Below are 27,315 nucleotides of genomic sequence, written 5' to 3'. Positions count from 1 at the left end.
TCATGAGGTGTAAAACAGAAGGCCCGGGAATCCAGGCCCCCGGGGTTGAAATGGGGAATTAGTTAAAAATAGAAGCCTGAAACCTCCTTGAAAGGTTTTAAGGCCCGACCCGCCTTCTGGGAGCAGGTTGGCCACCCGCCCCTCATCCCGCCCCTGTGAAAACCGGAAATGGGCGGGTTGGAGGTGGGTTGGGGGCGGGTCTGAAATGGTGTCAATTTCAATGCCCCTCCGCCCCCAACCCACCCAGTTTTTACTTTTAAAATCGAGCCCTATGTGAGGGTGAGATGCAGCATACGAAGAGTTGTGTTGCATACGGATGAGCAGCGTTTGTTGGTGGGTGGGTGACGGGGTGGCGTTGTGCATGGAGCAGCATTGCGGTTGGTAGGATGTGCCACTTGACACTTGCGTTCACTCACCTTGACCACTCGTGTGAAATCATTGAACTTCTTCCGGCACTACGTCCATGTGCATGGTGCAATGTTCCTGCCATTCACCTCCACGGCCACTTCTTCCCATTGCCTCCGCAGCTGTTGTCTGGAGGGTCTCCTGCCACCCTGCGGGTACAGGATGGCTCTCCGGTGTCCACTCCCTTCACTAAGGCCTCCAGTGCGCTGTCGGAGAACTTCGAGGCTTGCTCTCTTGCTGCTCCAGCTGTCATCTTCCATTGCTTGCATTAACTGTGCACCTCCCCTTTAAGAGGTGCAAGCTACCTTTAACTACTGGAGGCCATGCCCCATGTCGGGCCTCCTGCTGGTGCATGCAGCCACTCAAATGCGCTGGCTGCATGTACAAATCATAGTAATGAGCCGGCAGCACGAATCTCATGTGCTGTCTGCATCGTAAACACTGGGCACACGTTAGTCGTGCACTGTGAGCCCCACGCCTGGATTCAGGGGTTATCAAACTTAACCCCCTGTGCCTTAAACTATAAATATCATATTTCTTGTGAAAAAAAACAATATCATGGAAAATTGCATCGAGATTACTATTACTGTTAGTTTTAAACAATGTCCCCTAGAGTACTCATTTATAGGGCAATTAAGACTCCCTTGATGGCTCAGTGAGTTTATCCGGTGAACAGCTAAGTATACAAACTAGAAAGGTTCAACCCCCAGTTTTGCTGAGTTAGCTGATATCTACCAGGGTGGCGATAGGAATTCTCCAATTGGCCTCAGTGCCCTCATTTTGGGAGGAAATCAGTCAGGTTTCCCATTCCCTAACCAATTGACCTCCATTGGAAATCTGTATATGATTTTGGTAAGGACAAATTTGGGCCTGTGATACCCCATAAATGAAAGAACTTTCATTTATATAGCACCTTTCGTAATCTCAGAACATTCCAAAGCACTTCACAGCCAATGAAGTAGTATTGTAAATTGTAGTCACTGTTGTAATTTACAGCCCTACAGTTGAATAGCATGCTGGCACTCACTGCCAAGGCTCACACATGAATAATGGCCATTTTGCAAAGGTACTGTGGGATGACTGGTGCAAGGAGTCAACACCTTCAGGAGAGGAAGGCAGGGGAGAGAATTGGCAAGAAAAACTAAATAAGGACAATTAAACCTAAATTGGAGCATGTTTAGGCTGAACGGCCACTAAACATTTTGGCAATTTGTTTGTTTCCAGCTCATTGATGTGCTGGTATCAAAAGCCACATGCAGTGCAGCCCAGACTCTTAAGCTGGACTGTCACCATTTTTACTTTTTAATTGAGAGAAATAATGTAACTGAACTCAGGGAAATCCTAGCGCAGACATTTTTCATAATGCCAATGGACATCCAAACTGAAAAATGTATTTTACTTTGTATGATTTATTTATAAAGAAACCAACAGAATATTTTCCTGCTTTACTTCAGGAATTATTTTCTTCATCTAGAATTATCTGTCCTCAATTACACCATCAAATTGAGCAGAATGATGATAGCCTAATTTTAAAAACCTGGTTGAGCCACATGCAGATTTTGACTTCAGCATTACAAAGCTGGACAGATCAAATATTGACCAAAATAGTGACAGAAACATTATTGGAATACATATATTGCCTTATATTTTGGTAATGGTTCACCAATTGTTTACAAGATTTTGAAACTTTCATAGGTTTTTAAATTTCTCATCGGATGAGAAATTTTAAAAAAAGGAAGTTTGAATAAAATGGCTAGTATCATATTATCCCACTGTTATGATTACAATAATTGTTTAGGTATTACGTAAAGAATCCATCTTTCTGTTCCTCGCCTAATTAAAGGAGCTATGTGATCCCAGAAGTCAGTGAAAAAAATTGTCATCTGATATAGTCTGCTAAATAAAAGGTGCTGGTATCACATTTACTGCAACAAGGGTTTTGTATGCTACTTTTGCTGATGTGACATTGCTGATTAAAGCCATTATGGTTAGTGACCTCTCAGGCCACACAGTTACATTATGGATTTAGTTACCATTAATAGAGTCAAGCTTTTCTGCTCATTAAAAAGAATGGAAAATGTGGCTTTGAATATTACAGTACCTCAGCAAAACACTGCCTCCACAATATATGAAGCCATATCCTGAGTGTTATTGTGCTGTCTTCTCTTATTTGGGTGCACATAATTCAGTTATTTTTATTGTTGTTGAGAACTTGCATTTTAATCTATAATTACTGATCCAAAGTCATAACCACAATTTATACCACATATGAAGTGTGTCTGTGCAATGTAGCAAGTTATTTTCCATTGGTTATTTTTAACTTAGATGTAATTCTGATGATGTCACATGATATGAGCTTCGGCTTTATTTGTCACCAGCATTTTTAACTAAAATTATATTCATTAATTTTAATATTGAATCACACAATAGCTGAATTAACAGCAATGATAAGAGTTGGTAAATAACTTACCTGTGATGTAAGGATGCATGTAACCCAATTGACCACTGGACATTTTTCTGAAGTCATTTTTATGGATTAATATATTTTACTGTTCTTTTAATAACCCTAAAGAGAACTTTATGGGTCACATTTTTGATAGTGTGCAAGGATAATTGTCCAATTTCTGCCAGGTGATAATTACATTTGGACCCTGGGCAAGAACAAAATGAACTTTGATGATGATTTCATATTTTTGCTATTGTAGCCAAGACAGATGGGCACTGGGATATCAGCCTCTGTGCTATATGGAGAACATGATGTGGAGATGCCGGTGATGGACTGGGGTTGACAATTGTAAACAATTTTACAACACCAAGTTATAGTCCAGCAATTTTATTTTAAATTCACAAGCTTTCGGAGATTTTCTCCTTCCTCAGGCAAATGTTTCAAGATCTCCTTGAAGCCTACGCATTTATACATATTGAACAATAATAAATGGTGTTTACAGACTGCCCCTGCAACTGCCCGTTGCCAAGGCAATCACCGTGTTCAGACAGAGAGGTGTTACCTGCAGAACCTCCGAATACACATTCAATAAAAAAACAAACAGGGAAAAAAAACAGAGAAAAAAAAAACAGAGAGAGAGGCAGAAACATCCGGAAGGCAGAGAGAGCCTTCCGGATGGAGAAGGCATACTATATGGAGAAGGCATACTGATGTCAATCAGACTGGATCTGAGCTGTTTGCAGTGCACCTTGCTTCTTTCCCCAAGGGAAAACAAAAGACATAGATAATACATAGCTTCACCTAGGTATCATCTGTGCACAGTAATTCTTTTAGAGTTCCCCTTACCTTGGAAAAATAACCAATGGACCCTGTCTTATGTTGAGCAAACACATGGCATTTATGGAATTAAAAAATAAAGGGCAGAAATGGTTGACTGCTCTTATGCATCTGTTCCTCCACTAGGAGTGGAAAAGTGCATAACCTGCAAAAATCATAGAAATCATAAAATCTTACAGCACAGAACGAGGCCATTTGGCCTATCGTGTGTGTGCCGGCTCTTTGAAAGAGCTGTCCAATCAATCCCACTCCACTGCTCTTTCTCCATAGTCCTGCAAATCTTTCTTTTTCTGGTATTCATCCAATTCCCTTTTGAAAGTTACTATTGAATCTGCTTCCACCACCCTTTCAGGCAGTGCATTCCAGATCATAACAACTTGCTCTGTAAAAAAAAAATTGTTATCTCCCCTCTGGTTATTTTGTCAATTATCTTAAATCTATGTCCTCTGGTTATCGATCCTCCTGCCAGTGGAAACCATTTCTACTTATTTACTCCATCAAAACCCCTCATAATTTTGAACACTTCCATTAAATCTCCCATTAATCTCCTTTGCTCGAAGGAGAACAATCCCAGTTCCCCATGTCTCTCAACATAACTGAAGTCACTCATCCCTGTTATCATTCCGCTAAATCTTACCTGCACCCTCTCCAAGGCTTTGACATCCTTCCTAATGGGTGGTGCCCAGAATTGGACACAATAATGACCCGATTAGGACCTGAGCCGAACTTCTGACTCCATATTCTCTCCAGCACAAAGACTGCTTGCATCCACCTCCATAAGATCGCCTGCCTCTGCCTCACTTCAACCTATTACTAAAACCCTCATCCATGCCTTTGTTACCTCCAGACCCGACTATTCCAATGCTCTCCTAGCCAGCCTCCCATCTTCTAAATCCATAAACTTCAGCACATCCAAAACACCGTTGCCCATATCCTACCCTGGACCAATTCCCACATCACCTGTTTTCTCACAGACCTACATTGGCTCCCAGTCCCCCGCCACCTCAAATTTAAAATTCTCTTCCTTTTAAAATGTTCAGCTTTTATACTCCCTACACACAGGGTAAAGATTAAGAATTTGCACACTTCCAGAAGTGAAGCCATACCCTCGCCAACACAAAATCCCACACTCCAACCATCCCTGCCTTTTCCAACCTTCAGCAAACTGGTATCAAGATCCTCATCCTTGCTTTCAAATCCCTCTATAGTTTTGCCCCACACTGCCTCCTCAATCCAGATGTTCCTGCATGTCCTCTGCTTCCCTGACACCCAACTACTACTTGTTCTTCAATAACCTCTGCACCAAAATGCTGGCTGCTATTTCAACCACTAATGCCCCTGCTATCTGCAGCTCCCTCTCTAGATCCACCTTCTTCCTTGCTACCAAAACCTTATTTAAGTCCTTCCCTTTGATCATGTCTTTGCCCCTAACCTTTTCTATTTTCCCTTTTCCTCTCCTGCTCAATATCCATTGTTTCTCCTCCTCAATGTATATGAAGAGCCCCATAGAGATGTAACTGTTGTTGCTTGCACCTGATTTTGCATTTGTAGTAATTAAAATATTTTAAAAAAAATTGTGGACTGTTTGTGTTCAACTAATCCAGTCCTTTAAAGCTGCGAATGTGACACATTTTCTGTGCAAAAAAAAAAGTGTAATGCTGAATGATGAACAAAAACAGGAATATAAAATTTTACAACACCAAGTTATAGTCCAGCAATTTTATTTTAAATTCACCTGACGAAGGGGGAAGCCTCCGAAAGCTTGTGAATTTAAAATAAAATTGCTGGACTATAACTTGGTGTTGTAAAATTGTTTACAATTGTCAACCCCAGTCCATCACCGGCATCTCCACATCAGGAATATAAAAAGTTAAAGAGAATCAGAGAATTTCTGCAATAAACTTTAATTGACAAAATCAATCAAAAAAAACGTCTTAACTGTGTTATAAATGTAATTGTGGTAGTAAACACCAATGCTAATCTGAGGAAGAGAGGGGCAGCTGTGCGACCCAGTACTACAGTCCCCAGAGTGCACTGCCCCGGGGCGCGTGCGCGTTGGCGCGCTCACCTTAATTTGAATAATCTGAGAGCACTTGGATCCAAGCCAATCGGCTGTCAGGAGCCTATGATAAATCGCAATGCATTATTGATAATCATAATTACCATGACACATGCGCACTCCACTTAATGGAGTAATTTGGCAACTCCAAGAATTTGTTTGAATTTTTTTTGTATTTGTTACTGATGCATCTACCATGTCGCGTCGCAAGCAGGCGAAACCCCAGCACATCAACTCGGATGAGCAGCTAATAGTTGGAAACGGTAAGTTGCATTTTTGGGGGAAATAAGAGGAAACCTTCTCATTCATGTTTCATGGTTTATTTGATTGATCAACAGATTATAGGGGGAAAAAAAAGAGTATTTTTTTTTCTCTCTCTCTCTGTCCGGTCCGACTTCGCTGAGATCGTAACATCTTTTTGAACTGGTTATCAGATATGAAACCAGCAAATAGCAGAAGATCAGAATACTTTTTTTTATCACTTGGGGACAACCTGGGATGAAATTGGGGGGGGGGTTTGAAAAAAGAAAAGTTGATCGATTCATTTTCAAAGGTAGAAGTTGGGATGAGGAGAGAGAGAGAGAGAAAAAAAATGACCAGTGCTTGTGTCCTTGCCATGGCCGTAGGGAGCAAGACCCGGGCTCTGACCGCTGACCGACTGAAAAATCCCTCGAATAAAAATCAAAGAGCAGATCCCGTTTCCCGTGTATTTCAGTGAATGTGAACTTTTATTCCTAATATTTGTGATCCGTGGGATCAGATTTACTGTAAAAAGTATCATTTTTGGGGGTGTTTGACTGAATTATGGGACGGGTCTGGTGCGCACGCTTAGCGTGACTCACTCCTATTGATCGAGGTAGGTATAAATAGTTGCAACATGTAACACAAAGAAGATCCTATCTTATCTTGTCGCAATTATGTTTCATATATTTCATTTTTCTCTCTTTACCTGCCTCGATTATTTTGTAATCATTTAGAGCTTCATTTTTTGAGACTTGCTACCAGTTGATGTTGCAACTTGTTAAAAGGAAAGGTTGACGCTTATCATGTTTCGCGATTGTACTATTCCGATGTTTGCAATAAACGTTCAAAATAGCTTTTTATTTACAATTTTCAAAATTAAATTAGCATTTTTGAAAAACTTTTTTTTTACTTTTTGCTTCTCTGATTCTTTCTGGTACTTTTTAGCTTTTTGCTGCTTTTTATTTCGAAGGTGGTGGTGGTAGTTTTTTTTTGTGTGTGTGCTGACGATAGGGCGAGATCGCGATCACCCTGGACTCCGAGCCATGACCTACAGCCATCTTTGATTTCCGACTTCCTACAGCCACTCAATGGACGCATTTGTTCTATTTTTTTATAAAAAATGTCACAGAAGTTGCAGTTGTATTGCAAGGGGGATTCAGGACAAATGTTACCCGTTACAAAATGAGACCCGGGATACCTCCAATCTACTGATACCAATCTGGATTTACATGGTGCGATATTCAAACTTTAATTCGTAACACAGTAAGATCTTGTTTTTAGACTAATACGCTTGCAGCGGAGTATAATCAATTCTGAAGTGAATCGGTGTGAGATCAGGCTTAGCGACAATATCAAAGACTGTTCAAAAGGCGCACACGCACAACCTTATTGTTTAGCACCTCTTGCCTTGCTAAAAGGGGGTGTTGCGCCGTATATTACTGATGCATTGAATTTTGATTAAATCTGTTTTAAATTCGTATTTACAAAATTGTAACTACAGATTGTTTTAAAAATACGTTGTATCATTAATGATTGATGGAGGTCTAATTTGGAGCACGTGGTGGTACTTTTGCATTAGTAGGTATCTGAGCATTAAAACCTCTTAGCCACGTTTAACATTAATTATCTTAATGGCAGTACTCTTGTGGTGAAGTGTTGTGCACATAGATTTTTTTCAAAAGACCCTTTGCACTGGGGATAATATTTTTCAACAAATTTTTTTTATCAGCTGAAAAACATTGCTGCATTTACCCCCTCTTTCTCTCTGGAAGGGGGTTTATTTATATCTCTCTAATGTAATACAGCTGGAGCCCATTAGTATTGCAGTTAATTGCAGTTGTGTGCAAGAAGCAAGGATGGCCAGACTCACCAACACACTTTTATCACTTGCTTGTAAAATGAAATTAAACAGTGTTACTTGCACAACAGTTGTGCTGGTGGGAGAACTTCCCCCAACATTTGTTATTGTCCAAGTGCTTAACTGTCCTATGTCCCACCCATTGTTTGTAGTGGCAAATCCTCAAAGAAGCATTTTGAATGTTAATGTGCTCTGAAGAACCATTCTGTAACTTCTACTCCAGTGCTTTATGTGGGGGGATGGAATGGTAGTGCCTGTGTATGTATATTAACACATGGCAAAAAAGCTTGTGAAACCCCTTGGTATCCCCTTATCACAAAGAAGCTTATCTGCATGCCAACTTTAAAAGCGAGAGAAGTATCCCTTCTCTTGCTGTTTGGAGCGGGCAGCTTTAGTGTACAGGATGCTTGGAGGGAGAGAGATATTGTTGAGGAAGAAGGAAGAGAGTCAGAGAGCCCCTTATATTGTAAGAGCTGTGGTTTAAGTGGTCAGTCCTTTAAGCTTGTGATTCTGCTTAGCAGACCCCCCCCCCCCCCAGCATATCTATTCATTTGGTGCATGATTTTATGTTAAAACATTATTTTGCTGTTTCAAGCAATTATTTGTAAGACTAGTCAGGTTAATTTTTAAATACAGAGGGAAGAATACAAGATGAAGCTTATTTTAGGAGAATGCAATTGTACAAACAGCTGCTTTCCCTTCAATTTAAAGCTATCACACTTACAGTGCAATGACAGCAAACACTGCTGTCATTTTTTTATTTTGACCAAATGGTCAGATTGGATAATAAGCCAAAAATTGTAAACATTTGTGCCTCATTTGCCTTTTTTTTTAAAGCTGTAGTGCCACTTTGCCTCCACTTTACATGCTGATTACCATTTGTGCATTTTCCACAACCAATTTCAAAAATAGATAGTCAATGCAAAACAACAGATTTATATTAAAAAAAAATTCTTACCTGTCTGGGTATCAATGCGAAATGTAAGATGAGATTTGAGGCATGGCATACAGTATAGTGTCTCCTGTTGTGTCAAATTGTCAGAGGTTGTAGAGCTGTATTGGATTAAGTTGGTTTTAAACTGCTCAGCATTCTGGCATCATTCTTGATGAATCTTGAGCCAGTTTTAGTCTGCAACCCCATTTATTCTTTTGATGGGTGCATTGCTTATACTACAGATGGAATTCATTATGATTTAGCTTGGAAGAAAGTCTTAGTGTGAATGGGATGAATATCATTTTGAGCTAGTCTGGACTGGTGCACTTAAATGCAGCATTAAAAGATGCCAAAAATGTGTTAATTTTGCGCAGACTTACTGTATCTTGGCACCATTGTAGGTTGGAAAACAATTCATGAAACAATATGTTAAACATTACCATTGTGTTAACTTTTGGTGAGGCATGCATCATTGTCCCTTCTTGGAAGAAAGGGCCTCAACTTGTGAGGTGAATATAACAGCTGCAAAGTACAAAATAACAAAAAAAATCTATCTGGACCCCATTTTTAAAAAAAAATTTGTTTACTGCACAAAATTTTCATATTGGCACGTCAACATTCTTTTTAACTCTAGAGTCACCTTACTCTGTGCAGTAGGGGAGGGGAAGAACCTTCTAGAGTGAAGAGATCACAATATTTTATGATTTTGTTTTTGGATGATTCCCTAAAGATTAAAAAAAATCAGAGGAGGTTGGTTTGAATCTCTTTAAAGATCACTGCTTTGATGTGGTACTTGTAAATGTGATCGAACAAATTACAAAATTTGAGTTTAATGCTGGATACCAGATTGTTTAATGTACCAGATGCTCTTGTATGGATCAGAAAATTATCTGAAACTATAAACTGATAACTATAACTTACGTAAAAGTGGCTCATTAGTGAAGTGAAGATCTTTGTTTGTCTGGATACCTCAAGACCAAATGGTGCAATTTCACATAATCTAATGCAAAAGAAAAACAGTAATTTAATCAAACAAACTGGAATCACACAGGACACCCCAGAAATCTGCTTGTTACTGTCAAAAATTGTGTCTATGCTAGAATGTACAGATTCAAGTGGAAATACTTCTAATATTTGTAGAGTTGTGCAGAAGTACAGTACAGGAGTTTAGGATTTGTAATATAGTTGACACTAATCTGTTGGGTGCTATATAGGAAGGGGAAAGTGAGTTAATTATTTTCTTTCCCCATGCTTAGAAAAAAACATACCTGCCATATTATAGTCACAAATCTATTTATACCCAATACATGCTGGCAGTCTATCTTAAACACCAATCTTTGATAAACTGGCATTAAAAAAAAAATTCCTTGTCTCACAGTATAAAGAAATTTAGAGTCCATTGTTGCACAATCTATAACTTTTCTATGACCAAGCTAACGACTGATTCCTATTTGGGCATGTATTAAGGATGGTAACTTTTTTTTAGGGAGCTATCCAAACACAGTCATAAAATATTGTGACCTCTTCACTCAAACCATTTTCTTTCGCCAGGTTGATTCCTTGCTCCTGTTTGGGCATGTAGTGAGCATGGTATGTTTTTGTTTTCTTTTAGGAAGGGAATTATCCAAAAACAGAGTTCTAAAATTCTCTGACCTTCTCACTGAAACTTTGCTGTACTTGCAGGGATATTTATTGGTGGTTTTTTGCTGCTTTTTTTTCCTGAATATATATCAGATGGTTTCTCAAGATTAGTGAGTAATGTGCATAAAGCAACAATTTGAAGTCCCACCCCAGAAAACAATGCTGTTTGCAATTTATCCCTCCGCTCACCTGGAGGGCAATTAACTGCTCCAGAGTGACCAAAAGGGGTGACACTAAGTCATAACTTTTTAATCTCTTCTTCCAAGTGTGTTTTTAAGATGTACAGTTTTATCCTCTTTGGTTACAGCCAAATGAAGGTATTTTTCTTAAAGCATTATAGACTAAGGAGTTGCAATAAAGGTGGGGGAGAGGAGGAAAATATCTGTTTTGAACTATTCATTCTAAGTCTTCAAAATAAATATAATTGTGTATGGAAGGTAAATTGCTCTGCAAGGCTGAAGTGCAAACAGATGCAGTATACAGCTGATGTCCATGTTGCTTGTAGGCTTCAATGGATACAAATACTAATTATTATAATTTAGTAATCTTAGTAAACTGGTTTCTGGTAAAGCTAACTTAAAGTTGGCAATGTTGCCCCACCAGCTGGTTTACATGATTAGAAGATGTGAAGAACCCAGAAGTATACCCTTAATAGAGCTGTCGTTTCGAACAGTGTTCTTGTACTACAAATATAAATCTGCTATGCAGATTGGATTCCCAAAGGATTCCCTATACTGTTTTTGTTCAGTCTTGTTCTTTTCTGGGAAAGACAACAGAAACCTGAAGTTGAACTGGATTTTTAAAATTCAAGTTATTGCCATCAATGAAACTGCTGGATGTCAATTTTTTTTTAACAATCTATTACAGGTGGCAATAAAGACTGATTGTCTGAGAAGCACTATTATAAAAACCACAGTAATTGTAGACTGCTTCTGCGTCAGCCTTGCATTGTTTTGTATCTAACCAGCTGTGATGAAGTAAAGAGATGCTTGGAAATGTGAAACGTAAATGTTTTTCTAAAAGATTATGGGGTTGTGGGGCTCCCAGTGGCAATAACCAACTAAAAGGTGTGTGTTTTATCTGGGGTTTAGCATTGTTTTGTCTTGAATCTAAACAGTATTGTGCACTAAAACCACCGTAAATTCAAGCTGCCTTCGTTATTAGCCTCTTAATAGTTTGGAATAGATGGAGGACCTTCCTCAAGGGTGGGGGGAAGAAGAGTGAGGAGCAAATAAATTATCTTCTTAATATAGTTTGGTATGAAAACTTTTTTTTTATTTAAAAAAAATGACCCAGGTTGATTGGAAGATTTGCGTTGTCCTCCCTAGCTTTCATTCCAGGTTATGACTGGCAGGAAATGTCTTCCAAGAATGGATGCGTGTGTCAAAAGTATGCCAGTTTCCCCCATTTCCCATTCTTATTCTGTAATTAAAATTTTAATCCTAGAGTTATACTTGCAGCTCCTGTCAAGGATGTGTCTTTTTTCTTTGCTTTTCTATGTGTGGTTCACCAGTTTTGCCTGAAATGTTGCAGCCTGCACCTTTTTTGGAGGATTTCAAGTAAACCAACATCAAACATGCTTCCTGTTTTTACAAACATTATCCTGAGTACTGTGAATTGATCAGATGCCTAGTTCTTAAAGTTCCTTAATAGTGCTTTTATGGAAATTCTGGATTTAAAAATTATTTTTGTTAATGAGATTTATTTTGAAAGCGGGAAAGACATTTCAACACTCTGTTTACAATATCCATATTATTCAGCCTGCATGGATATAAGGAAGAAGCAATGTGGATTAATGCAGTATCTAATATTGCTGTGGTTGTGCTGACTTGTTTGGATTAGACTTTTTTTTTGGATGTGTATAATAGAACCATCTCCAACCCTACAAACCAATCCCAATAGCTTCTTATGTATATTAATCCAACACAAAATTGCTATGGAGATGTGTGCCAATGAATAAGTTTGACATGGTCTATAAAACTAATTGGTTTATGCAGAGCCTATAAATTGTTACAATTGGCAATTCCCAAAAGAGTATCTAGGAGATTTTCTTTCAAAGGATATCTGTTGTTTGAATTTTAATATTAGTCCTCCCAAACTGTGTGAAATCTCAGTCAAAATGGCATATAAAATACTAGTGGATTAGAATTAATGACGTAAACTATGCTGGTACTTGTTGGCTTGATAGGTCTGTATTCTGTTGAAGGAAAATAGTAGGCAAATCTTCTGCATGTGAATGTTTTTTAATGACATACAGTATAGCAGATCTCTACAAGAGCACCAACGTCTTCATGAAACTGCTGATGTAACCTTTGCCTTCTCGGGCCCGCTGGGTGGCAAGTTGATGTCAAGCTAACAATTAGGGCTCCCAAGCAATTGACCTTGGCAGCAGGGTTTTGCGTTGTTTAGTTTACTGTTAACACCATGGTAGTGTTAAGCATGACTTGGAATAACCTGTTTACCAACTAAAGCTTATTGGAGGAAATAAATGGACATTGGAAGTGCTTACGAGGAGCATGCAATTTTAGTCTCTGGGTTAATCTTCCTGGCTAGCTCTTTTCCTTAGGAAGAACAAGATTTGGAAATGCACAGGGCTTCATTGTTTTCAATTCTCTTTTGAAGGTTTTCTTTTTCTAGGCCCTTCTAAGTTGTTCAGCAACTATCAATAGTCTCTTGAACCAGAGCTTCCTTAAGAGAAAATGCTGGTAGTTTTCATATCTTTTATAACTTTAATTATTTTATGAGCTACACTATTGTAATCTGTTAAACTATCTTTAATTTGAAGTAATAATGTAAACAGTTTTTGAATGGCGTAAACTGAGATTCTACAAAGTGAGCGATCCAAATTCCCTTGGGTTAAATTTTTTAAAAATAGATCCAAAATTCAATAACTTAAAGAAAAATTAACCTTACAAATCTGCAGTAGCATTCTGCATGCTGATTAGAAGTGCAATCTTTTTCATGGTTTACTCAGAATACTATAAATAGATGTGGTCTTTTGGTTGTGTAGCTTTCACCAAATTTGTACGCTCTTGTTTTAGAATCCTTTAAAATGGTTTTTTTTCTCTTGCACTTTTGTATGTGTGATCATAGGCTCTCTTGCACAAGTATGTGCAAGTATTGCTCCCACACCAGTAACAAACTGCAACCTGTCTTGAAAATTTAATTCAAATCAAACCATTCCTATCCACTCCCCTGATGACTCGAGCTGCTTTTTATATTGGGTTAAATGCTGTGCTTGCACAACAGTAGCAACCCCAAGTAAACTTGCTGGGTTCGCTTAACCTGGCTGCTGGAAATGCTGTTTCTCTGCTGCCAGCCTTAGCAACTTGATAAATTTACTTTGCTGCTGGATGTGTGAGACCCATCCATCAGGGGCTGACAGAACTAGCGCCGGACAGTGTAACAGCAGCTTCAGCAACATGCTGCATTTCACCAACTGCACTATACAGACCAGAAGGTTCCAGATTTGATTCTTGATCTGTGCTGCTATCACTGCTCTAATTAAGGGTGCTACAATTGGCCTGATCGCTTGTGGGCTAGAGAGGAAAACATTTAGGGTTTTCACTTCTATTGTTATTCAGTGATGCTGCTGGAAATATGGGTGTGGGATGAAGCCTGTTTGGGCTTGGCTGACCCTCACCTGTGGTACTAATGAATGAAGAATGATTACTTGGATGAGGTCCTGGAGGCCACTGTCAGCTGTGAAACCATGCCCCAGCTAAATTTGATGCACCAAGGAGAGGAGGAGGTAAGATAATTGCCACAATAAATCCATCTTCAACGACATGTTGTGAAACTCTTGAGCTTCGAACCCATGAATTGTGTAGTCAATCTCACTCGTGGAACAATTCTTACAGCCATTAATGTGAAATGGGTGCACATTTTGTACACTGAAGGGTTAAAGTGTAGCATCTGATCAGCGGTAAGGCACTCTTCATGCTTTTTGTATAGGAATGCTGTGAATAAAGTGCAATAGATATTTGGTTTTGGAAACTTTTTTTTTCCTTTCTTCCAATCCAGCCTCAGCCCTGAAAAACTAGCTGGTCTAGTGATTTTAGCCAGATGGTGGTGACATCTGCAATTTTGACTGAGCAACTGGTAGAATATCCAAGTGACTGTTCTCTAGTGCTGTCTTATCCAAGTTTAAATAGTGTCTTGTGCGCAGAAACGCCTTTTTATAACTGGGTATTCCATCATGAATTTAGTTTGATTCTGCTGATATTTGCACTGTCTACATCTTTTTACACAAACAACTGAGTTCAGAATGTCAGTGATTTTCCATATACAAGATTGCATCATTCTCTTTCTTTCCCCACAACCCCCCCCCCCCCCACCACTTTTTTCAAATGTTTGTGCTCATCAAAGGATGTTGTGGTGGGAGAATGGTAGTCTTCTTATTTCAGGCACTTGGTGTCAACATCAAGCACTCCCAAGTTAGGTACAGCACAGCCAGATGCAGAGTAAGCTCCCCCTACTCAACAATATGCCTCAGCCTCAACACAAGAAGAGCTTCCAGTTTCCACATCAGCCTCTAGAGTGAGATTGTCAATTGGGGGTAGTTTATAGTAGCCCCATGCCACTAGGAACCGGGTTGAGATTCTGAACTCATTTCATCTTGTCTCCTTACAGACAGAGGAGACTTTCCCAGATCCTAGAGGTGAAAGGCCGGTGCCATAACGCACTGTCCCATCCAGATCTCAAGAGTTGGGGAAGGGTGTATGTTGTTAAAGAAAAGTTGGAATTCAAACAAATACCCTCTTGTGATTTTTAAATTCGTGACCTTATCAGTACTTTACCTGTGAACACTTTTTGCACTGTTTGCTTGACTTGGGTGCCCTCCTGTGTTAATCTTTCTCGTTGCAGTCATTGTGTAACTGGCACACCAGTAGAACAAATGTTTAGCAGAGAGATAGCTTTCAGCATTCTGCTCCCAACAGGTGATCCAGTCTTTATGCTTAAGGAGATTAGGCATTCTATTTGGCAGTATAGTTCCACAATTTTTAATCTTGTAATTTATTTTTTTCTAAAAATTTATTGGTGTTGCAATTTTTGAATTAACTTTTTTGTATTGGTTTTGTTTTGTGCAACTTAAATTCTGCTTGGTTGGTCTCTGGCAAGGATAGCATTTTCTTTATACTGTACTATAGGTGGAGTTTAGGCTTCAAGGTGGAAAGGGGTAGTGTGTGGAACGCAAGCATTGGAGCTAAATGTCTTTGATTTCTTTTGTATTTATCTGAGGTGATGTTTGTTCAGTCATGGTCTTTGCTTCATTAACTGCACTGTGTACCTTTTTTTAAAAAGAAGTGCATCCTGTACTAATTGCTTACAGTCTCAAACATGTTACATTTTTTTCTTTCTTATTCAAAAAAAGTCTTGGGGTAAATTCTGTAGTTTATTCACCTGTAATGCTAAAAGTAAGATGGCTGAGTGATTGGAGAAGAGAGAATTATATCTTTGCACTTAACAGGGAGATTGAAGTCATGTCACTACCAGTCAGGCATTCTGAAGCAAAAGAATATGGGTTATGATTGAAAGTTTGCAAAAAGGCCTCCTGTAGTTCCAAATGGGAAATGCTGCCACTTTCATTTATGAAATATAACCTTGTTTCCGTCAGGAATTCAGACATTATTTAAATACTTTGCCTAAAAGCTCACTGAGACCCCATTAAGATCGACCATTTTTCAATCATAAAGTGCTTTCAGAAATATTGTACACTGTAATAAATGTACAGTTTTTCACTGATTCACTTAAATCACTGAGTTGTTGCCAGTGTTAAATGTCCTTTTCTAAAATTATCTAGTTTGTTTCTTTTAAAAGTTAAATGTAATCTGGTTTATGTACACATATATGAATTGTCCTTTCTCTTCTCCTCTTCCTCCCCCCCCCCCCCCCCCCCCCAAATTACTACGGTAACTTTTTTCCTTGAGGGTATTTTGTTTCCATTGTAAATGCAGGTTTATGCTATTGAAAGGGTATTTAAACTGTTAATTTGAACATCTTTTTAATTGTTCTGTGAGTTGACTAAGTATAATGCTGCTCTTATCTTTGCATTGGCCCTTTTGGAATCAGCTAATGCTTTCTTTTTGTCTTAATACCATTTGGCAACAGTTGGCTCTCAATTCCCTGCTGAGCTTGGTGCATTCCCAACATTTATTGGATTACAGGATGCTTGGAGATTACATTCTTGAAATTCTAGGATCTAGATAAAAGAATAGGGAAAAAAACAATGAAGTGAAGTTTTCTTTTTCTCCCTCACAATGTCTTGGAGTGTAGCTCTCCATCCTATGTGGTGAGATTCAACACTGGTGTAAGGTAGGGCTAATTTGTTCTAGTTTTTAATAGTTAAACTGTAGAACTACTTTTTTGTTGGAAAGCTGCACTATTGGTTAATTGTTTAAAGCCAGGCATGCTCCTTAAGTTTCTGAAAGCAACCTGTATTATTAGAGGGCATTTGACCTCTGTGTGAAGTGGAGCATGAAACACTAGTCAGTGCTGTGCTGTGTCTGCTACACTCATCCATAAAAAGAAAAACTTCTTTATGACGGCAACAAGTGTTCTTTGGATGTAGTTTACTTCAATCCAATTGGCTATTTTTAATTGTTGTCTTGCAAGTAACAATTTTTAAACGTTTGGGCTGATTATTGTGAAACTTTGTGTCTGGTTAATACACCACAATTGGGAAGTATCATTTATGAGACTTGGATATTTAGCAACACGTGTATATGTTTGGAAAATTAGAAGCCACAGATCATGGCTAAATATTTGAACATGATCTTGCAGTGTTTCAGACAACATAAATAATGCATGGCTTTTTGTGAAATGGGTGATGAGCTTTCTAACAGCAGTAGTTATCTGCATTAATCATCATGATAAAAGTAGGCTCCCTATGAGGAGATGGCCACCACTCCCAAACTCTAGGTTTTAATTATTTAAAAACTTAATGTATCATAAGAACAGTGGCTTAGTTTCCATTGTGAAACTTGCTGCTGTTCTCCATGTACTGGATTGATGTGTACTGTACAAGACCAGAATATGCCTGTCTGTTCCACTTAACAGTTTCCAAATCAATGAATTGCTTTAATTTATTTGACCTTATCTGAGAAATCGGAGCCAACAGGGACCTGACCAGCAGCCTCCAGTGAGGGTAAGAACACTGATTACAATCTGTGCAGGAAGTTCAGAGAGCCTCACTAATGAGACAAAGACAACTGTTTCTTCTCAGGCTTTTAACTGGCTTACAGTGTTCAGCTGCTTTCCTTTTGACTTTGTTTGTTAAGTGTATATATTGGGGAACTGAGGGTCTGAATACAGTATCTTGTTACAGGAGGTTAAAAGGAAGTAGGTTTCATTGGTCAGCTTCAGTATTGTGTGAGTGGAGTATGTGGTGATGTGCTAACGGCTCCTATTGAATGGTACAATTCTTCTGTCAGGATGGGGAGGCTTTTGTTTTTTTGGGGGGGGGGTTGTGGGTGGGAAGGAACAGAGAGGAGTGCTGGTTTTGCAATGGCTGGAATAGCTCTTGCATGTCTAAATGGCCTGCTTCTTATTTAAGTATAATTGGGCAATTTGTTTAACACAAATTTGACTCTATTCTGGGAACTGTATGGCTCTTCACTAATCATAAATCTGTGTAACATCCATTATTTGTACTAGGAAAGTCTTGCAAAACAATTCTTCCCTTCCTCCTTTCCTGGGTTGCCTCTTCCTTTCTGCCATATTTTCTTCCAGCTCTTGAGGGCATTGCTGGGCTTAGTTCCATGAGCCCTCCGGTACTTCATTCAAGTATGTATTCGTCATATATGAACCAAGACAGTGAGTGTTGGGAAATTATTGCAGGAAGCAGGGGAACAGCTTGTTTCTGTTCTTGTGATGTCAATACATGCATAATTCCAGCCAGAATTATTGGATAGCTATCAGGAGTGATAACACTGATTATATATTTTTTCCTTTCTTTGGCCAGGGCAGTGTAAGACTGCTGAGACCAAATGTAGTGCTGCTATCATCTCTTAGCACAAAGCAGAGCAAAACTTGGGACCACCTTCTCTGATTGGCTTTGGTATTTGCTAGATAAGCTCACTGAGCCATCAGCTGAGCTTGCACAACAATATATGGATGTTACGCAATTTTATTCTTCCTAAAAGTAGTCATAATGTTCTGTATCTACCATAAATATAATGTAGCATGCAAGCAATAAACAAGCAAACTTATTTAAATAGTTATTCTATTAGTTTTTAGAGACATTTATGATGGCCTTTGCCCTCTTCTAAGTTGAGGCACTATGACCAGCAGCACGAAAAGAGAAAGAACTTGCATTTATATTGTGCCTTTTACGATTTCAGGATGTCCCAAGGTGCTTTACAGCCGATGAAGTTTTTTGAAGTGTAGTCCACTGTTGTAATGTAGGGAAGCATGAGAATAGTATCTGCTCAATATTTTTCCGATCCCAAACCTTCTGTTCATGCAGTGACCAGGTGTGATTGTGGAGATGCCGGTGATGGACTGGGGTTGACAATTGTAAACAATTTTACAACACCAAGTTATAGTCCAGCAATTTTATTTGAAATTCACAAGCTTTCGGAGGCTTCCTCCTTCCTCAGGTGAATGTGGAAATGAAATGATTTCATTTCCACATTCACCTGAGGAAGGAGGAAGCCTCCGAAAGCTTGTGAATTTCAAATAAAATTGCTGGACTATAACTTGGTGTTGTAAAATTGTTTACAGGTGTGATTGGATAGTTTTGTTAATATGCTACCTGCAGCAGTGTGGCCTTGGGACTCTATAGTTTAGAACATTTTTCTGAAGTTTTTTGTTTTGCAAAATATAGTCAGTAGCATTAATGTGCCAACCTTGGCTCCGTGGTAGCGCGCACACCTGAGTCAGAGGGTCGTGAATTCGCACTCCACTACAGAGACTTGAACACATAATCTAGGCTGGAATTTCACCTGACGAAGGAGAAAGCCTCCGAAAGCTTGTGATTTTCAAATAAAACTGTTGGACTATAACCTGGTGTTGTAAGATTCCTGGCATTTCAATGCAGCAGTGAGGGAGTGCTGCACTATTGGAGGTGCTGTCCTTCAGATGAGATGTTAAAGCAAGGCCCCATCTGCCCCCTCAGGTGGGCATAAAAGATTCCATGGCCCTATTTGACAAAAAGCAAGAGAGTTCTACTGCTGTCCAGATTATCTCTTTGCTGCTTGTGGGACCTTGCTGTGTGCAGATTGGCTGCTATGTTTCCATACATTACAACAGTGACTACACTTCAAAAGTACATCATTGGCTGTGAAGTGCCATGGGATGTCCTGAGGACATGAATGGTGCTTTTTTAAATGGATTTTTTTTCTTATAATGGACCTGTTTTGGCCTGTGGCCTGATTTGGAAGTTTTTGCTTAGACTGTTGTCTTGTATAGCATAACCATTGCCTCTATAGTAGACCTAAACCTTCAGCTGTCACTACCAAATTAAATCTGTTAGATTTCCCACCCCAAAGAATACTGCTTAATCTGTATATACCTATCTCATTCTTGACTCAAAACTGAGCATGTTTGTAGCAGGTGGATACTATGGCCCCGATAATAACTGCAAGGGGCGGGGGAGGATTTGCGGGCGGGAGACCCGGAGGTATGGGTTTCGTGCAGGTCCTGCCGAATTTAATTGGGGCGGGGGGAAGGAGGAGAGAAGGAGTCGGACATCGGTGCGGGGTGGGTGGGGGGGGGGGGGGGGGCGGCGGTAAGGGAGGTCGGTGATGGGAAGGGGGGGGGGGTCGGACATCACGGAGGGCCAGAGCTGCGCTATGAAGGCGAATGCAATTGGTTTATACTTTCGGAATAAAAGATCTGTTTTCAAATCTGCACTTGTCTCATTTAACTTGCTTCTTTCTGTAGTTTTTGTTTTACCTTTTTTTATAAGGAAGTGCTGGTGTGTGCATCCCCACAACTATGTGGCTTGAGATCCTGTGCTGTATGAGGAATTGTAGGCTATGAACTTTATGACCAAACTATAGTCTCCTTTTACATATGAACCAAACTATAGTCTCCTTTTACATATGAACAGTGTAATTTCTTTGTGTGTTTGAATGTTATAAAACAGAATTATAGCGATTGAGAAAAACGAGCGAACCTGTGGACATCTACGTTTTACTGGGGCCTGTCATTACTGGAATCTGATTTTGTGGTTCAGCATTGCTATTCAAATAGAGTATTTACTAAAACTGAGAAATTCTGTACAGTCAGAATAAGTATTGCACACATTCTTCAAAGCCTCTCCAGGATACCCATTCTCTGCCCAGTAAAAGAGTAATCGATCTGATTGGTCCTCTATCATAACCTGCATCACTCACCACATCCTGTACAGTTATAGTAAACCCCAATGGCAGTAATTAGTAGAGGGTGCCTTTGTGATTCCGAAAGTACATTGCAGCATAGTAATCTAATAATTGGAGTCCTGTGACGTTACTGGGCATGGTGTTTGTGTTTCTCCCCTTCCTAAGAATAGGCTATATAACTGGTTTGAAGGAAAGGAATAAAAGGATATCTGAACAGAGCAGGCACATGAGATTAGAACAACTGCTCATGTGGAGGATAAACGGGAACATGGGCCGAACGTCCTGTTTTCATGCTGTAATTTCTGTCTAGTTCATTTTTCCCACGCCACTAATACCTGTCCCAGTCATTCAACTACAGTATGAGTGAAGTACAACGTTCCAGGCACTGCATGTGAAAACTGAGGATAGTACTTGACAAATGGAGCTGCTCACTGCATGGCCTGCTGTCCTTTGTGGTCATTGCTGCACTTCCCCATGTGATAAATTGATTTCTTGATCCTCTGAGCAAAAATGAAATGCTCCATATACATTGTAGTAAAACGTCAGTTTCTAAATGAAACCAGTTTTCATGACTTGTGGTAATTCTGACTTGTACTGAAGTGTCCCTTTTTAAAATATGTATCTGAAGTTAACCTTTGCACGTTGTGTTTTGTCTGTTAGTCATGTGCATGCTGGGGTCTGCTCTGCACCGGGTGGGAAGGTGAGCATGGGTGTTGTGAATAGCCACTGTCATTTTCCAAGTGTTCGCCCTAATCTCTTGAAGTAATCAATTGTATAGTCACTGCTATGAGCCAGCATCTAAAGCTAACCTGATTGCTTCACCTTATTGCACTTGTAGGTAGTTTTCTTTTCTCACTGCTATGAGGATTATAGTGTTTGCCTTTATTCAATTTGCAACTTGTGCTTTCTAAGCTTCAGCTAACATCATGCAATATGCTATACTGAGGGGTGCACATGGAAATAACTATTAATAGTTCTGGTGGGAGGAGAAGCCGAGGCAGGTGAAAGATGTCTTTTTTTTGCCCTCCTTGGTGGTTTTCTAGCTTTTGATGGATTTACCTTTGCACAATATTTAAAAAAAGTGTTAATTGAATTTTTCTAAAGTGTATGATGAGTATATTTAAAGCAAAAGTTTATTGGATTGTCTGCAAGCAGAATTGTTAATGTGTTTGTTATGTTGCGCTTAATTCCATACAGCCTTGTCAGTTCAACTTTATATAAATGTTAAGTACGTCCAGGGTCTGAAATTCCTATTTCCGTGTCCAAAGAAATGCATATCTGTAAGCGACATAACCTATACGGGGTTATCTTGGGGTAAGGGAAAGATAAGAGAGCTGCAGTGGAGAGTAGGAAAGAGAATAGCCTAGATATTGAGCTGCATAGAGCCCATTTTTCAGACACTACACAGCTTCCTAAGTCCCCAAAATACCTGTCAGGAAGTGTATGCAAACTGGAAGTGCGCTGCCCACCATATTTTGTAAGGACAAGCAAGAGGCGTCCTTTACCAACACCTGAAGCAGATATTGGGCCCTTGTCATAGGCTAATAATGGGCCTAACGCCTACTTGAGGTCCCCGCTGCCAGATTGGTTTGCTCTGAGGCAGCCAGCGCCATCACTGGCTGCACTCGGAAACTAACCCTACAAAAAGATAAATAACTTACTTGCCTCTGAATGTGGAGCTGGGAGGAGCAAGAGTGCTCCCCTTGGCCCTGACCCCCAATCTCCCTATCTAAAGATCTTCGATCCCACTGCCAGCTGATACTACTCATCCCCCTTGACCACCGACCTCGATGCGCTGCGAGGCCATCACTTACCTGTGGGTTGCTAGCAGCAGCCCAATCTTTCACCACTTAGCTTCTTGGCCTTCTCCTGCAGCACCGTTCATATGTGAATGAAGGTTCGAGGCCCAGTATCTGCGGCTCATTGGACCCTACTATTCGTGCGCAGGGTAAGTATCCTGCGCAGGGGCTCCCGAATTTCTAGGCCAATGTATTTTCAGTATTGTCTTGTAAAAGTCTTGCAACCAGAAGAAAGTGCCAATGGCTGTTTTCATATTGTTCTGGCATTTTAGTGTTCCAGGCTCCTGTCACACATTATTCAGCTGGTAGCAACACCACTGTAACTTGCTGTAATTACTGCAGCCAATAGGAGGTGAGCAATGTGTTTTTTAGATTGGTTTTCCTAATAATTGGCCTTAGTGAATCCAACAAGTTCACTTTTGGGTTGTCACTGGTTACACTTGACCTATGCTTTAAAGAGCCAGAAATATTTAATATGCTAGTAAATCAATATAAAAACAGCTTGGAACTCAAGATGGGATTTGATTGAAATGAATAAGCTTCCAAAGTTTCATGGAATGTATGTTAAGATAGAAGTACATACGTGCTATCCATCTAATTGTACAGCACACAATGGATACTACCTGGACCACAGGCTAAGTGTCTGGAAGAAGCTGCTGTGTGGACATGACTGCACCAGTTACATGCTGCTGTTATTTTTAGGAATAAAAGCGGACACTTTGGGCCTCCCAAGTGCCGATTTGATTAGTTCAACAATGTAGCCCAGGACGATCCTAGTTTCAACCCCAGTCAGTGGTGAGTTAGCTGAAACTGCCCAGAATGCTGCAATTAGCCTCTGTCCCTGACAAAGGTTTAAAAAAATCGCATGGGGTTCCCACTTCTGATCACTATGCACTGACTCTGGCTGAAGTGTGCACGTATGGATGTTGGCTGAGGACAGGTTTGGGCCAGCACAAATAAATTTGCTGAGATCGAATAGCCTGCAAATACTTCGAAGTCCAGGCCTGTGTATGAATAATGGCAACTTGGATAAGGCACCAAACCCCAAAAAGAAATTAATCTTTCTAGGAAAGAGAGAAATTGGGTGGGGGAAACTGACTTCTTGCCAACATTTTTTTTTAAGCTGCTAATCGTGCTTCAGGCTTTCCAGTAAACATAATTGGAGATTCTACAAAACAATTACTGGGTAATCTCTGGGGAAAGCACCACCTCGTGGCCGTGGATATTTTAACCACACAGGTGTGCAGAAATCTCTGATCACGTTGCCTACAATGGGTTCAATCCCCTCTCCAGAGACTTGAACATATATTCTAGCCTGCCACTTCAGTGTAGTACTGAAGAAGTGCTGCACTGTCGGATGAGACGTTTAAACCAAGACCCTGTCTGCCCTCTCGGGTGGATGCTAAAGATCCCACAGCACTATTTGAAGAAGAGCAGGGGAGTTCACCCGGTGTCTCTGGCCAACATTTATCTCGTAACCACCCCTAAAACAGATGATCTGGTCATTTATTTCATTGCTCTTTGTGGGACCTTGCTGTGTGCAAATTGGCTGCCGCGTTTCCTACATCACAATAGTGACTACACTTCAAAAGTACTTCAGTGGCTGTGAAGTATTTTGGGACATCCTGGGGTTGTGAAAGGCACTTTATAAATGCAAGTTCGTTTGTTCTTTGAGATTGGTGATTCCTTGTTTCGTCATTGGAAAGTGACGAGAAGTAACTAACCTATTGCCTTAAAAGAAAAGGTTGGAAATTTGAAATAAAAACAGAAAATGTTGTGAAGAGAAAAGATGGATTTTGGCCTTTCGAGTGTGTATCTCTCCTTAGTTCTGAGGAAGCATATATATCTGAAGCATTTTAACCTGTCATTTTTTTAATAAATAGTGACTGACCTGTGTACTTGCAGCAAGTTCCATTTTTTAAAAAAAAAACATTATCTTAGCAGTATCATTAAACTGGTAAGCTTCGATGTGCTTTAAAGGAAGAAGTTTGTAGAAGCTGATTAGACTGGCTGCACATTTCCAGGGTGGATGAAGTTGTAATGTGATGGCTTTCTACATTTAGATTCTGTATGGATTTAGAACGTTGATGTGAGCAGGGCTTTGTAACACAAAATTGTAACGCTGCCCTACTGGGTTGAAGTCCAATGAACATATACTCTAATCATACAGAATCTCCGAATAGATACTTATATTTGAAGAGTCAAAGTGCAGTGTTTAAAAATCCAAAGTGCATGGGAAATAACCTGTTGATATTGTCAAGTGGGAATCCCTCGTGATGTTCATGTAGAATCCTCATCTGCCTTGATAGTTGACATTTTTTGTTAAGAATGTTGCAAAATAAAACACTCTAATGGCCTGCTGTAACATTTAATTGTTTAATCTAGTTTCATATTTAAACTGCATGTGTGCTACATGGTTTTGTGCGTATTTTTCACATCCCTCTTCCTGATTGTGATCGGTGGAATGGTACATTTCCAAGGGCACTGGCTCAACTCTCCCTTTTCTCCTATACCCCACCCCCTTCCTGAGGTGTACAGTTGGACAGGTGTTTGATAACAGATAGTATCTTACCAAGTGTCCATTTGTCATGAATGAATCTAGACACTGTTGGCAGGCTTTTTGACTGCGAGGCATCACAGCAAGGCCTAGTGTTTTTCTCTCTGCCACCCCCATCTTTTCCTGATGAGACTGGATTGAGTCTACCACCACTTGTTTTTAGGTAGTTGATTAATGTGACTGACAGTCGGCCCTCGGTTCTCTTTCTGTATAGTGGATCTACTTCATACAGTTTCTGCACTTGGGATACTTTCTGGGGGAGGGGGATTCTGGTACTGCAGTTTCTCGATTTTTCTTACTTTTTTTTCACGTTTTGTTTTGAATCTGGCCAAATATGAAGGCAGTAGTGATGCAAGTGTTTAATTTTTGTGGATGTTTTCTTCAGCAGACACTGCATAATCATTTAAGGTCTATCCTCATCGATTAGAAAGTTCAATAACATTAACTTTCATTTATATAGCACCTTTAACATAATAAAATGTGCCAGGGTGTTTCACAGGAGTGTTAGCAGACAAAATTTGACACCGAGCCACGGAGCTGACTTAAAAACTTGGTTTAAAAAAAGTAGGGTTTAAGGAGCATCTAAAAGGAGGGGAGAGAGGCGGCAAGGTTTAGGGAGGGAATTCCAGAACTTGGGGCCTAGGCAGCTGAAGGCACAGCTGCTAGTGGTGGGGCGATGGAAATCAGGACAGCGCAAAAGGTCAGAATTGGAGGAACGCAGAGATCTCAGGGTTGTGGCGATAGAGAGGGAAGAGGCCATGGAGGGATTTGAATATAAAGATGAGAATTTTAAATTCGCGTGTTGCTGGACCGGGAGCCAGTGTAGGTCAGCGAACGCAGGAGTGATGGTGAAAGGGACTTGGTGTGAGTTAGCATACAGGCAGCAGTGTTTTGGATGAGCTGAAGTTTATGGAGGGGGCATCTCCTATTCAATGCTATGTTACCAGAGTCAAGCTCTTTGAACGGCTGCACACAGTGACCAGTGTGTACTTTCCCCCTCACCCCCCCCCCCCCAACAGCAAAACATCCCTTGTTCTAATTATCTTAAAATCCATGATATATAGCTTGATTTGTCTTACTGTAAGTTGCTCGTTAGGTGGTTTGGTACAACTACAGTTTATAGCTTTTGTTTAGTTGACTCATTTACTGACATGAGATATATGTTAACCTCAAAAATAATTTCTCTCTCTCTCTCTCTCTTCCCCCTTGTTTTTTCAACCCATGAATTGCTTCTATGAGCTAATTTCTGTCTTGAAGTTTTTAGTAGCTGATCTACCGCCTGCAATTTAACCAGTCCAATGTGTTCACAGCTCCCTCTGCAGTAAATGGGTAATACAAAACTTCATTAGGATTCACTGCAAAGAGGCTTGACTGGATTGCAATAAAAAGAGCTGTCATCCTATTGGATTGAAACTTTTTTTCCCCTTTCCACTGTACATTTTTTTGGGCAAAACTTTTACACTAGACACTTTTTGTTCCTCCTTTTTCCCCCCTCTCCATATTCATGATCCCTTGGATCTATTACAAACTGTTTCTGCCAGATTTTTATCTTTTCCTTGCTTCTCCATCCTGCTCCTCCTCGCTTTCTCCATGCTAGGGTACAGTTCCATGGATGCTTAGTGGCCTCAGGTAGCTTGTCCATGTGGTCTTTTATTCATGTGAGCTTTGACCAAGAATGCTTTATGACTGTGGAGCATTTTTCAGTGCAAATGTTAGATTACTTTAAAAATGAATGATTTTTATAAATGTATGTGCACTTGTCACTGTCAGATGAGGCTTTGTGTGTGAGCTGCATGCAACTGGCTGGCTATTCTTGATAGATATGGTTCTACTGTTAAACGGCTATTTAAATGGAGTGGTTGCTCTTTAGGTGGAAAAGAAAAGGAAGGTGAGGAGAGAATTGAATACAGAAGATCTATGGGCATTGTATATCATCCTGTCTCAGGGTATCTTAAATGCACAGATGTTTAGTGATTATTTAGTATTGGTGACAATACCTTCAGGCATTTCATAATGGACTTAACTGGCAGTAATTAAGTTGCTGTTTTTGTTTAATTTTTAGTTTCTTCCATTTAAAGGCATGCTGTCTTCCTTTTGGATGAAATTCCAAGCAAGTGGTTATAATTTGTAAACTGAGTCATCCCTTATAAAATTTAAGTTGTGGAATGCTTTTCAAGATGAAATATTTAGGAATTTGTAACCACTTAGTAC

General features: G+C 39.8%; 1 protein-coding gene across 1 annotated transcript in view; it reads left to right on the top strand.

Annotated features, from left to right (window-relative positions):
• The first annotated feature begins 5,879 nt into the window (after window positions 1-5,879).
• sall4 (spalt-like transcription factor 4) overlaps window positions 5,880-27,315 on the top strand; it is a 37,129-nt gene continuing 15,693 nt past the window's right edge. The window contains exon 1 of the mRNA XM_068000820.1: window positions 5,880-6,010. Coding sequence (XP_067856921.1) covers window positions 5,944-6,010 — 67 coding nt within the window. The 5' untranslated portion in view covers window positions 5,880-5,943. The remainder of the gene's footprint in view (window positions 6,011-27,315) is intronic.

The sequence above is a fragment of the Heptranchias perlo genome, chromosome 19 (genome assembly GCF_035084215.1).
Source record: "Heptranchias perlo isolate sHepPer1 chromosome 19, sHepPer1.hap1, whole genome shotgun sequence".
Lineage (NCBI taxonomy): Eukaryota > Metazoa > Chordata > Chondrichthyes > Hexanchiformes > Hexanchidae > Heptranchias > Heptranchias perlo.
Note: the sequence above shows the minus strand (reverse complement) of the source record. Positions and strands in the feature narration are given on the sequence as shown.